At 38.3% G+C, this 12,992-nt stretch overlaps 1 protein-coding gene across 3 annotated transcripts; it reads left to right on the forward strand.

Moving 5' to 3' along the window:
- Positions 1-728: 728 nt before the first annotated feature.
- Positions 729-8,078, forward strand: hmgn3 (high mobility group nucleosomal binding domain 3). 3 transcript variants are annotated; one of them, XM_034228760.1, is made up of 8 exons: positions 729-894; positions 2,436-2,486; positions 2,733-2,762; positions 4,330-4,380; positions 4,894-4,992; positions 5,185-5,284; positions 5,597-5,674; positions 7,282-8,078. In XM_034228760.1, the coding sequence occupies exons 1-7, from the start codon at positions 880-882 to the stop codon at positions 5,629-5,631; spliced, it is 381 nt and encodes a 126-aa protein (XP_034084651.1). In that variant the 5' UTR covers positions 729-879; the 3' UTR covers positions 5,632-5,674; positions 7,282-8,078. The 3 variants fall into 3 exon arrangements, with proteins under 3 accessions (XP_034084651.1, XP_034084652.1, XP_034084653.1); XM_034228761.1 differs by lacking the exon at positions 2,733-2,762; XM_034228762.1 differs by lacking the exons at positions 5,185-5,284; positions 5,597-5,674.
- Positions 8,079-12,992: the final 4,914 nt, after the last annotated feature.

Here is a 12,992-nt window from a genome sequence, read left to right on the forward strand (position 1 = left end):
TTTCAAAGACATAACATATTCCGCTTTTTTGAATAGATGTATCATTTTGAAGTGTTGTGAGGGACAAGTGTAATGTGTAGCAAAACACATTGTTAAGACAATAGCTTGGTTTAAGAGCTTTGACTCTTTTATAGTGTTCTTCATTTAAGGTTAATTTTATTCCAAATTTGCTGGATAATTCTGGTCCTAGAAAGACCAACAACGATGAAGCAGAGCTGCGTATGAAATGCACTTGTTGCACAATGTAGACCTGTCTAATTGTCTAATTTGTCAGCAATTGTGAATTTATAGTGACCTTATTCATTATAATGTGTGACTGGAATCACGATCATACAGGTACAGGTGCCTCTGCAGTGATGTGCTTTCGTTGTGCAAAAACGTGGGCTACGATTTTCTGGAGCTCCTGTATGGCCGACATTGTTCCATTGTGCCTATTTTTCTGTCCCTTTGTGTTTTATTAACATCATTCTGTCGCCATCTCTCATCCTACATTACCCAGATCCACCGAGAGTCCACCCCACTGTCAATGGCCTGTCCTCACTTTCCCTCTTAGCCATCGCCGTCTGGTGGGATCTGCGCACAATGAGCGCGCAGCCAATCACAGACACCCTCTGATAAAAGTCGACCAATGTCCGAAAGGCTCTTATTTACATAGACACGAGAACAGCCAATCAGGAGTCAGTGCAGGAGCGGATTTGGACTCCTCTGCCCAATGGCTGTGGGAGGTTCAGAGTTTTGGGGAGTGCATATAATCAACATATTATCGAAGGTGCTTAGATATTGATCCTGTATTCCGAGGTAGTTCAAATTCGCCTCTACTGGACCTTAGGGTTTGACCTTTTTTCCCCCGTGCTTGTTGGAGAATAATTCACGCGTAAAATGCCGAAGAGAAAGGTGAGTGTCGGCTGTGTATTCCTGCTCACTTCACTGTAGTTTTCCTGCTCTTGCATTTGAGAAAAATTGCAGTGCGCGATTTCAGTGGCGACATGGAGGCAGGTGAGGTGATGCCAAAGTTTGAGGAAGCGTTTTTTCGCCCGCAACCTTTTCAATAGTTTTTAACGCTTGTGTGTAAATGACCTATGCTGTTATGATCTTTTTATGACTATTTACACTATTAATGTCCATGCCTCCATCTCAATGGCCGTTCTTGTGGTCGTGTTATGTGCCACTTCCCTGTCCGCTGCGCGCGCTGGTGAATGTCAGGCGGACCTGCCGGATGGATAGATGCGTAAATCCCGAAGGAGACGTGCGGGATATTATATGATTTTTTATAGGCGCGTTTCAAGCATATTTAAGATCGATTGATTCTGAATGTGTATTATAACAGTGTAGATCACCACCTCCCTGTCTCATGTTGGCTCTCCTGTCGGGATGAATGGTAGCCAGAGTGAACAGACCCAAATCCAGATGCAGAGAAAGGACTAAAGAAAGAGGGGATCAGGGACAATTGCCGCTGCGTTAAAAGAGGCCGTGACACTATCCAAACAGCAGTGCTCGACGAGTTCCAGTGCATTGTATCAGTGCATACATGGAAATGGGCTTTTCTGCCATTTAAAAAAAAATGCCATTGTCTGCACCGATTCGCCTTTGAGGGCAGAGAATGGGGGGCCTCCATGGTTGCCGACATGCAAATGATGCGATTACCAACCTGCAGGCTTCACCAACATTTGCTCATTTTTTTTACGGTGGAATGGGAGGGGGGGCTGTCCTCACCTGCCCGCAGCGCAGCCTGAGTGTATTACATGTTTATAATATGATGTTCTTCATGATGCTGACAGCACGGTGTGTTGTAAGTCAATATTAATGTTTACTCTCCATTCATCTCTGGGGAGCTCAGCCTGGTATGTAAGCAAGGTGCCTCATTTAAAATGTAATTCCCCATAGAGATCACATATTATATAAAATCAAATGAGTACAAATACAATTAGGGCTTGATTACTTTATGTTAAACATCACAGTATTTTTTTGAAGAATTATAAATAAATTCAGGAAATCTATACATTAATCAATTATTCTAATAGCATGCCTATAGTAAATTAGTTCCGAAATAGTTGTTGTGTTCTATAGCTATAATGGATTTTTTTTTAACATTACATTTGATTTGGTTTTACTTTATGCACAGGAAGTTGTAACTTAGTGTTATGTTAAATATAACTAGTGTTGTACGATAACTTTGATGATGAATAAAACCTTAGACTATTTTCTTGATTAGTCATTCAGCTAAAGCTGCAAAAAAAATCCAGGAAATATTCCCAAAAGAGAAAGTGAAACTACTACATTTTTGGCATTTCTGCTAATAAAATTATGATAGATGTATGGATTATAAAAAATAGAAAACTTGAGTGTACTGTATCTGATGTTTATAGTTTAAGAATTAAAAATGATAAAACAAATTTGGAATTACAAATATATAATCTTCATTGCATTTCCTACAGATTCCAGAGACTTCTGAGGGCAAGGAGGCCTCCAAAGTCACAAAGCAAGAGGTAAATGTTTCAGGCGTGTTCTGGTGCTGTGAGGCGTGTGTTGGCGTGCTGTGTTTTGGTTGTTGTTGTTTTTTGTACAAAGAGAAAGAGTGTGTGTGAGCGGGGAAATAGACACATAACAGGTTAATGATTGACGCTTGTAGAAATCACCAAACACTCAACATCAGCCCACAAAGGTACAACTGATATCTTTCTCTCTCTGTCACTTTCTCTCTTTCCCTCATTGATCATCCCTTCCTCCTGCAGCCCCCCAGAAGGTCAGAGAGACTGCAATCGGTAAGTTTCGTTCTCCCCTCCCTCCTGTCTTCACCTCTCTTCTTCCTCTCCTTGTAAATGTCACATGTTACCAAGGCTCAGAGCAAAGTCCTCACCCAGTTAATGGATTTGATGGAGGCAATTTAACAAATTTCATAAACATGCTCCTCAAGGCCTGCTGTTTTTTTTCTGTTGTCTTTGTCCATTCTTGGTCCGGTCTGTTGCAACACCTTGTTGAAGTGTAGGGCTGCATGATTAAAAGGTAACACAAGTGATATTCCATCCCAAAGTTGACTAAGAAGTTAAGTAAATGTAAATTGATCAAAGAATCACCTCAATCCTTGTTAAACTAATGATAGTAATCATAATATTTAGCAAGGAATCATTTGGTTATTATTTATTTGTGATCATGCAGCCTTGCTAAACAGACCATGCGTTTTTATCTGTGTTGTACTTTGCATGTTGAACCCATCTGTGTTGAGCCTCTGCATGCCTTTGTACATTTGCATGTGCACCTTAAAGGAATTGATGAAATTTTTGGGAAATGTGCTGACAATGCAGCTAGCAGCCAGTAAGCTTAGCTTAGCATAAAGATTGGAAAAAAGGTACAAAAAAGTTACGACAATAACTAATTCCTCAAAAGCTCAGCAAGTGACACATTGTATTTGGTTAATCTGTACTAAAAAATAAAATGTATTTGCCATACAACTTTAAACACCAAAAAGTCACTTTGCTCACTGTTTCCAGTTTTTATGCTAAGCTTACCATGTATTGCCTGTAACTTCCTGTTTAACAGACATACATGACAGTGGTTGGAAGAAGTAAACCAAGAATTGTGTTCCCAAAATTGTCAAACTACTCCTTATAAGCTTTTGATGTGCCTATTTAAACCTGTACATTTTTGCATGTATTCGACTTGATATTTCCTTGTCTTCTGAATGTTTTCAGCAGTCAGCTTATTTAATAAAATGATACTTTTTTGCCAGTAAACCAGCTTTGCTGCTGTCTATATTTGGACTGCATGATTACAATTCTAAATTATAATACGAAACATGGCATTAAATAATGTAATGTCAAGCCCCGCTTTCTGCTGCTTCTCATGTGCAGAGTGTAAGTGATATCTAAAGAAAAACAGAGACATTTTGAGAAAGAATCACATGATTTAAATTTGTCACAGCGATGTGGCTTCAGGGTAACATGGTCTGCACTCAGCGGCCTGGAAAAAGCTCTGCAGCAAACGTTCTCACACTGAGTGACCAGAATTTGAAATCTCATGTGTTATAGTGGTCTGAGGTCAGTTCCCTGTGAGAAAAGGAAGATATTAGCACGGGAACTCTGTCAGATCCCATTTGTAAGGAATATGGTACTTTAATATTCATAACATCTACAATGGTATCGCCTCCATGTGTTCTGTTTTAGTCCTACTGGATTTACTAAGCAGCTCTTGTGGCTTAAACAGCACAGATATGTCTCTGTAAGTGTAGCCAAGAGATGAAACGTTATAATAATAATAATAAAATAGATTCATATATGAAAGATCTTATTACTAAAAATATTCGGTCCTGACTGACTTTTTCTAAATGTACAGAAACCTGGTCCAGCCAAGCCTGAGGCCAAGCCCAAGAAGGCCATTGTGAAGGTAAAGTACACACAAACACACACTAACTACAATGATTTATTTATATCCCCATGAATTTGCAACAGTCTGATGCCCTCGGTTGCCCCTCACTACTGGTCTATGTGCGTGACCAAGGCCACTAGGTGTGGAAAACACAAAAGCACGCACACAGAAATCCTCACATGCAAGCATATTAAATACAATTACCTATGTATTAGCAAAGTAACCTCACTACCTGGTCACACTGGAGATGTTTGCTAAGTATATAGAAGGTTATGCAATAAAAAAATGTAGACGATGTAGTGGTTTGCCAATAGTAAATGTACAGTAAAATGGTTAAAAACGGTAGGTATAATAGTCTTGAACTTAATCCTACAGCTTTTCATCAATATTTTTCCACCTTTATTAAATTGCTTATTGTTATTTACTTTCTTCTGCATTCTTTTCATAAAATTGTTTATTAATTGCAGAAAAAACATACTACTACTACTCCATATATACCAGAATTTCTTATTTTCCATTTCCTCCGTGCAGAAAGTTGCGGACGATAAGGGTTCAAAGGCAAAGAAAGTCGGCGCTAAGGGTAAGAGGGATGACGGACCGGCCCAGAACGGAGAGCGCAAGACCAACGAGGTATGAGGAGGGAAAATAGGAAAGAAAATGTTATAGAAGAAAGAGAAGTTTCAGTCAGAGACCGACAAGATAATTAACTATCTTTATTCCCCTATGTTGTCAATTTGTGTAAAAACACGAACACGCACATACATATTAACTGCACCTATATTCCTTCACTACATAAACACACACACCCACACACACATACAGATCTACGTGTCTCGTCCGTCCGTCAGTGTGTCTTTCATCAGAAGCACGGCTCCCTCCTTGATGTCAGTGAGAGGGCAGAGTGAGACAGTCAGAGTTAAGGGTATGCACGAGTGTTTCTAACTCCGTCTTTGAAGTGCGTGTTTGGACACTAACTTATTACTTACCAAGAAATTGTGTGTTATTGAGCAAACATTTACATCAACAAGAGTGTTTTCTGAGTGCTGTGGCGTGTCTGACGGAGCAAATGAAAGAGACAGAAGTGAGTGGGATAGTGAAGAAGTAAGTATGTCCGACATTTTCGTTGCTGTGTGCAGTGAAGTAGGCCAAGGATGACTTTATTTTTATACGAGCAGGAAGGTTTGCCGCTCATACAGCTGTGATGTGAAATATTATTGGCTCACTGTGTTCATAGACAGCCGGCTCTACCAGAAGAGGCAGAGGAAATAAGAGGAGATGATACCTGCATATACTAAAGGAGTTATGCGTTTCAGTGAGTAGCTTTTCCCAGCAATTTAGTAACAAATAATCTAAGCTATAGGGGTAAAAACGCTGCAAATCATTTGAGCTAGCAGCTTGGGGCCAGATTTACCTTTCATAACCCTGAGGTTTGAAAATATCTATATGTACACCCAAAAATAATGAAGGTGAATGGAAATGTGTTTGTGCTGCTCACAGAATTAAATTGAATAATTCAGTTTTTTCAGATAGAAGTTCCAGTTACACACTATAATCAACAGATATCACTTTAAAGAGGTGCCATTAGAACTCCTTTCTACAAGAGAAACAGTCCCAACAACTATTGAGACATTGATTTGAACACTAAAGTTGGAAATAAAAACTAAACTACCTGCCACAACAAGCAGTAAATGCGCCAGATATAAAGGTGTTGCGTTATCCTGATAACTTCATAAACCTGCTTCTTGGAACAAAGCCCATGTCTTACTACTAAAATACTGCACTGCATATTTTTCATAGCTGAAATATTTCCATACAGCTGATGTTGCCTTATTTTTGCAAACAAATCTTCCTTTTTTACATATTTCTCATGTTTCAAGTTAAGGTTGTGGTCAGCACTTTTGTTGTTTGATCAGGAATTATTGTGATTGGTGGTTTGCTATCTCAGTAGTAATACATGATCTAATAAAACTTAAAACTGAGAAATCAGACAAACTATTCTTGTAGATTAGTCGCAGAAAAAGAGAGTCGTGCAAGATTTCCTTTTATATTATATTGCGCTTAGACATTGCAATGTTGATGCTGAAACAATATATCTTGCAGCCCTAATGGATGCTTCTCTCTTGGCTGTGAGCTACAAAACTAGAAGCCAGGGAAATTAGCTTAGCATAAAGACTGGAAACCAGTTGAAAAAGCTAGCCTTCTGTTTTAGTGTTTGTACACATTAAACAAACCAGATATATTTTTGAATATGTGAGCTTTAGAGGTGCTTGTAGGTCAACTTTTTTTATTTAATGTTGGTACAGAGCCAGGCTAGCTGCTTCAACCTGTTCCCAGTCTTACGATATGGCAGCCACCTCCTGGCCCTAGCTTTAAATGTAGCTTAGCAACCCTGTCTCCTACATGTTAAGTTCCCATACAGCTAAACTGCATTCTCTATTATGTTTTTAGGGAAATGTACCTCCTGAATTACGTAACAGTTTGAAACATGCGGTTAAAGTTGGGTAAGAAAACAAAACCAAAGGGCAACAAAACAACTTGGCTAGCTTTAGCAACATATCTTGGTTTAGCTTAAAATTAGTTATTTTGATAATTTATGATGGGTACAAAACAAGTCACAGACAATGGTCTCCTGGATAATAGTCCTCTTCTCGTTCAACCCTGACCTCCTACTCACACGGACTTTGATTCAAAACGTATTCAAGATACTTAAAAAACCACTGAAGCTATTCAGGAAACAATACGTTTTCCTGGCAATGCAGTTTGTAGTATGGAAAGCTATTTATAGGGGGGCCAGGCTGAGCTTACAGACATGAGAGAAGTGCCCATTGAGGCAAAGTTAAATCCAGTCCCCATGGGAACCTACCTGTGGCGAGGGCTTGGACACACCTTCATCATGTGACTCTTTCCTCTCTTCTTCAGGTATCTGAGGCAGCGGAGGAGGCGACTGAGGAGAAGGCGTAAACACACGAACGCATCCACCGACTCGTCCCTTCTGACACCATGGCAGCAAAGCATCTTTTTTTACTGACGATTTTTGTACCATGCTGATTTTTTTTTTAGACTTGTTAGTAGAGATGGAAAACCAGCAGCATAATGTTCACACTCCTTTCAGCTCCCCTTACCTTACACTATGTTTTTGCTCGATTCTCCTCCCTATTGCGTTCTGAATCGCTGTCTCAGAAACGGAATGAAGTGTTTTTATCAGACGGCTGCAGATGTTCTTCATCTTACCTGAAGGGGGCTGTAAACACGACTGTTATGATCTGTAAACCAGCTCTGCCTATATTTGTAGTCTCTACAAAGGATCATTATTATTGGCACTCCCCCTGATGGTCAAGGTGAGGGTTTTTGGATCAATTTTGGATACAGAGCTACAAGAAACTAGGTCCATAATCCCTACGTAGAACATCTGTAGCTTTTAAAAAAAAAGAAATGTTAGTTTTTAGAATCACCTCCACTATGTTTCACATAGCTCCTTTTGTATTTCTGATAGAGTGAATGTGTTTGTAGGTCTCTGTGTTTTACCCCCCCCCCCCCTTTTCTTTATCTTTTTTTTCGCCCCTCTCCTGATGGCCTTGTCCTGCAGCAGAGTGACATAGCAATAATGAGTGGTGCTTCTGTTCTAGACGGCTCTATTGGCTTTGGACCCTCTGGGCTCTTCTGAGTTTCATCCTGTTGGGAGACTATTTTGAAAATAAAATTAAAATTTGATGTCACGTGGCAGTTTTTGTGTTTTTCTGTGTCTCTTTGTCTTTATATTTTCTCTTGTTGGACCGCAATGCCATCTTTTTGTTGTAGTTTCTAGTATACTGTAGTTGGTTGCCTTCATCTATGCTGGCTTTTGTAGTTTGGAACACTCAGGTAATCTGTGTAAAACTCCATAAGACAAACGCATGTATGCATGTGTTCTACCTGTGTGCCACAGCACATTTTCATTCTGTTCATGGTTAGAATGACTTTTTAAACTGACACAAAGCCAACGCTGTGGATCTTTGTGTGTGTGTGTGAGGTCGACAGGGGCACGTGGCTGTGTTAAATACAACTGCTGTGTCAGGAAGTGAAAGGTCAGCATTTGCCGGGACTGATGAAACCGTACGCTCTCTTCATTTAGGGACAAACTGTCACTCACGATAGTGGGCCGATGATGTGCACCAATTCAATTCAATTTTTTTATCATGTAGAGGTGTGGATTGATGTTTAAATATCACACATACTGCAGAGACCAATCCAAAAATGTATTATCAGGAGTCTTGGTCAGCAATTTAGCCTTTTTTACTGGAACGTATAACAGCTGTAGGAATGTGTGCAGATTACACAAAACATTTATTTTGACAGTTAGTTTTTTTTACTAGTATGACCTTTTAAACCAAACCACTTAATTTAAGAGTACGGCTATACATATCCTCAGAAGCTACATAACCTGACAGTGATATATTATTTCCCCGATGTTTTCCCTCTCTGGAACAGATTCAGAAGCCACTTTAACACACAGTTTTGCACTAAACCCCAAGAAAGACTAAAATATTCAGCATCTTCTCAAATAGACCTGGAAATCCTGGAGCCAGATATATTTGTAGCTCATTATTGTGGGTACATTGTAGGCATTTCGTAAATTGACTGCTTTTTTTTAACAACACTTTGTGCCCAACCTGTTAAGCCCCGAGCCTGTTTTCCAGTTCTCAGGCTCGAAAATGACATTCCCAGAACAAATGACCATATCTTCCCTTCTAAAAGGGTTAAATTAATAATATTTTTTCTCAAAGCAAAGTTACACCTGTGAGTTGGATGTAGAAGTGTCAGAATTAATATAGATGTTTTTATTTTAAAGTAAATTCAGATTGAACACAGTTTTTAAAAAAGTACTGATAGTGAAAACCACCCTTGAATGATGGGATGGTAGACTAAAAGCTTTAGGAATACAAACTACAACATATAATAAGTACCCTGTATCAAGATTGATGCAAAACAAGTGAAATTTGACCTTTTTAGAGAGATTTAGCAACAACAAAAAAAACTTCTGTGGTCATTTGGGTGGATTTGACCTATCTCTGGCCCCCCCTTGCTCGATTTTGCTGATTGACATCTCTTTCTAACCATCAGTCAATGGAATCGAGGGGAACTCCGGCATACTCCTTATTTGGTAATGTGTGTGTGTGAGACTGACGCATAGCCAAAACCGGAAGCTGCAATAACTCTGGTGGCTACCATTAGCAGCTAACTTTTACTCCGATTTTTACATAAAAATGGAATTATGGATTATAAATTAAAAAAAGTATTCCACAGAAACATTATCAACCTATGGATTAATCGATTCAGCCACGTTTTTTCTCGTTTTAATGCCATTGAACAAGTCTTTTGATCAGATTGACAGCTAAAGTGAGACGATCTCCCGTAAAAGCTACGTAAAGGTACATGTTGTGATGTCTGTGTTTGCTTTCCCTGTCGCGAGTTCAGATCACTCTGTGATGATACTATACCTAAATAATCTGTGGAACCTCAGCTTTAATCGGATATCTTGTATGTGCAGCTACGATAAGTAATAAGGGTATCTTTTATCTTGAGTTCTGTGCCAAAGTGCGTTAGCATTTTTCGCTCAGGGGTAATTTAGATGCTTCTTATGAGACTTGTGTTTTGTTTTGGTAAAAATTGTTTCAGTTAACTGAGATTATTCCCGTTAATCTGGTATAACACATTAATAGGTTCTTAAATATTAAGATCCCCTGAGACACAGTGTCGTGAAAAAAAAAAAAAAAAAAGTACCCGCCGAGGGGGACCTTGGGGCTTAACAGGTTAAGGTTAATTTCAATTTAAATGATGGAAGAAAAAGCTGAAGTCCCTCCAGTGAAGCTGAGGATCACAGAAGTGACTGGTTCATAAAACCTAGAGAGGGTATGGTTTTATCATGAATGATAAACTGAACCATTATTTAAAATAATTCTAAACCCTTACAAATTTTTTTAACAATTCTAACACAACATCTACATGTAGTGCTGGGCAGGCGGTGTCTGAGTGGTGTGATACCACAGTAATCCCACCATTAAAGCTCATGGAATTTCATAGAAGAAGACAGTTTCAGTCCGGCGCAAGCAAGAGGGAAAAAAACAAAACATGAAGAAACTAGAGCATCACTCGAAGGTGGGTTATTGTATGAGTCAAATGTACAACTTGTGAATGTTGTATAAGTCAAATTGCCAATTGCCATATTAAAACATCAGCTGCAATTCACGACATGAAGAAGACAGTCTCTGCATAGCATATAGGCTAATGGAGATGCAGTTATTTCCAGCATTCTTTATTTATCATTCATTCAAGTATGTTATGCCTTTTATCTACTAATGTACAGGAGGAAGAGTGATAAACTGTCTGTCTAGTTGGCTTACATAACAGTTAAAGTTTACAGCCTAAAACACATGGAGCATTTGTTCCCCTTTTATTCATTTTTATGTCAATTTGCACATTTCATGGTGATGCTCAGCCTCTCCCCTTAACTCCTAACAGTCATCATCATATCAACCACAACACAGAGAAATACTGTACTGATAGAAATGTGTGTGTAGTTGTTGATACATTGCTGACAGAGGGAACTACATTTGAATACAGATTTAAGAAATATCAGTTTTTGAGCATGTCATATAAGCATGTTTTGTCTTGACTATAATACAACATTATAATAAAATAATATAGTATTTATATTATTGAATTGATTATGATTATTATTATTATTAGTAGAAGTAGTTTATTTGCATTAATTATATTTTAATCTTTTTGAGGCTAGTATTTGGCAGGAAATGCAGACGTATTCACCTGTAAACGCATACTGAACGACATACATGCACATTTACCATTTACCTCACTGTATACAAAAGTAACTGTGTTGATAATAATAATAAACAGGAATTATATTTGCAAAGTAGCCTACTTTGTTTCCAAAAAAAATGTTTTCACTCCTGTCGGTTGGGGGGGGGGGGGGGCTCATCTCACAATGTCGCTTGGGGCCCCAAGTTGGCCAGGGGCGGCCCTGCTTGTTATAGTATAAGGAGAATTTTTTGGTTCAAAATTAGGAAATAAGTGAAAAGGGTTGAAGAAGTCTGGTCACTTATGATCAGTAAAATGTTCTTAGTTACAGGAAATTGTAAATGATCACATTTCCTCATTGTTCCTCCTCTGTGGCCCGCTGTGCAGACAGGTGCTGCAGAGTGAGGTTGCCTCCTTGTGGCCACTGCAGCCAGCACAACAACAACAACAACACCTGAGGGGTCCGGATGACAGGTGACATAAAGTGACTGACAAAGGCAGACTCCATGCCTTTGTGCTTTAACATGCCCTGAGGGCTGTCAAGTACAGATTGCAGGGTGGTCTAGTTTAGTGGTTAAATAAACCATTCTTAAGGTGGTTGACACTTAAAATCAAATTCCACTTATTTGTTTTACTGATGCCATGTGTTGCACTTTAACGTGAACTTTTTAGCACACTAATTCAAGGAGCAAATATGACATTTTTTAACCAAGAAAAATGTAAAATATTTCACACATTGAACTCATTGGTGTCGTAATTGACGAAAAATTAACATGGACATTTATTATTGAATATGTCTGTAAAAAAAATTAAAAATGGTATTCAAATTAGAGTTTGTTCATGTCTTGTATTTTACATGTTTATTACAGATTATTGATTTATCCTGGTATTATGTTCTGAAATAATGCATTAGGGATCACATGTTCCTATCTTAATAAGATCCTGAATACATTTTTGAGTATTGCTTTGCTCAATCATTCTTCTCATCTACTTGTCAGAAAAAAAGATATCCTGCTATAATGTTTTAATACGAAGATTTAAAAGACTTTCATAAATATGTAGACCTAGCTCTTGACTTTCCTAGAATTCTGCAGAACTTTTTCAAGTCTTCTTCAGACATTCACTCCACAGGACTATATTCTATACTCAAGACTTATATCTTATATATTGTCGGACTTCCCTTTAATAAATATACAACTCTACTTCCATCAATGCAATCAACATCTATATATCGTAATAAAAAAAAACACATCTGAAAAGGTCTTTTATTGTGACGCATTTTAAATGAAAAACAACTTAAGGTAACATTTGCATTTCTATCAATTGTAGTGCTTTTTCAAATATTTGCTTATCTCACTCTGTCCTGTTTCTTTTTATGTATGACTATCTCTAAAATAGGGGATGTATCCTCATTAGACATTTTGGGTGTCTAACATTTCGTACACAATGTAAAAACATTTTCTTAAATGATTACTCTCTTTGCTTGAACAAAAAATAATATGAGTTGGCTCTCACAGCTGTTGAACTTTCCCTCTGAATTCCTTTCTTGCAAGAGGCGAGTAAGCAGTCATTAATCACCATTCCTTTATTATCATTGGCCTGGAGAACAGTTCTGTAAAACAGCCAACTGTACTTGTGATTATACTCTATCCAAATCCAGGGGAGTAAGTTAAGAAATTCAGCCTGACATGACATTAGACGCAGCTGACCTATAGGAGGGTCACCATAGGATGCTGAAATGGCAGAATAGGCTTCCTGCTTGCTTGTTTCGTAAAAAAGCTTACCAAGAAAACATTTGGCACCAAAATAAAGTATCAACTGGATATAAAAAACAA

Source organism: Gymnodraco acuticeps, unplaced genomic scaffold, assembly GCF_902827175.1.
Source record: "Gymnodraco acuticeps unplaced genomic scaffold, fGymAcu1.1, whole genome shotgun sequence".
NCBI lineage: Eukaryota > Metazoa > Chordata > Actinopteri > Perciformes > Bathydraconidae > Gymnodraco > Gymnodraco acuticeps.

Coding starts and splice junctions, on each gene's coding strand:
- hmgn3 (XM_034228760.1), top strand. Junction 4,993..5,184: donor GAGAGCGCAAGACCAACGAG/GTATGAGGAGGG, acceptor ACACACATACAG/ATCTACGTGTCTCGTCCGTC. Junction 5,285..5,596: donor TGAGACAGTCAGAGTTAAGG/GTATGCACGAGT, acceptor CTGTGTTCATAG/ACAGCCGGCTCTACCAGAAG.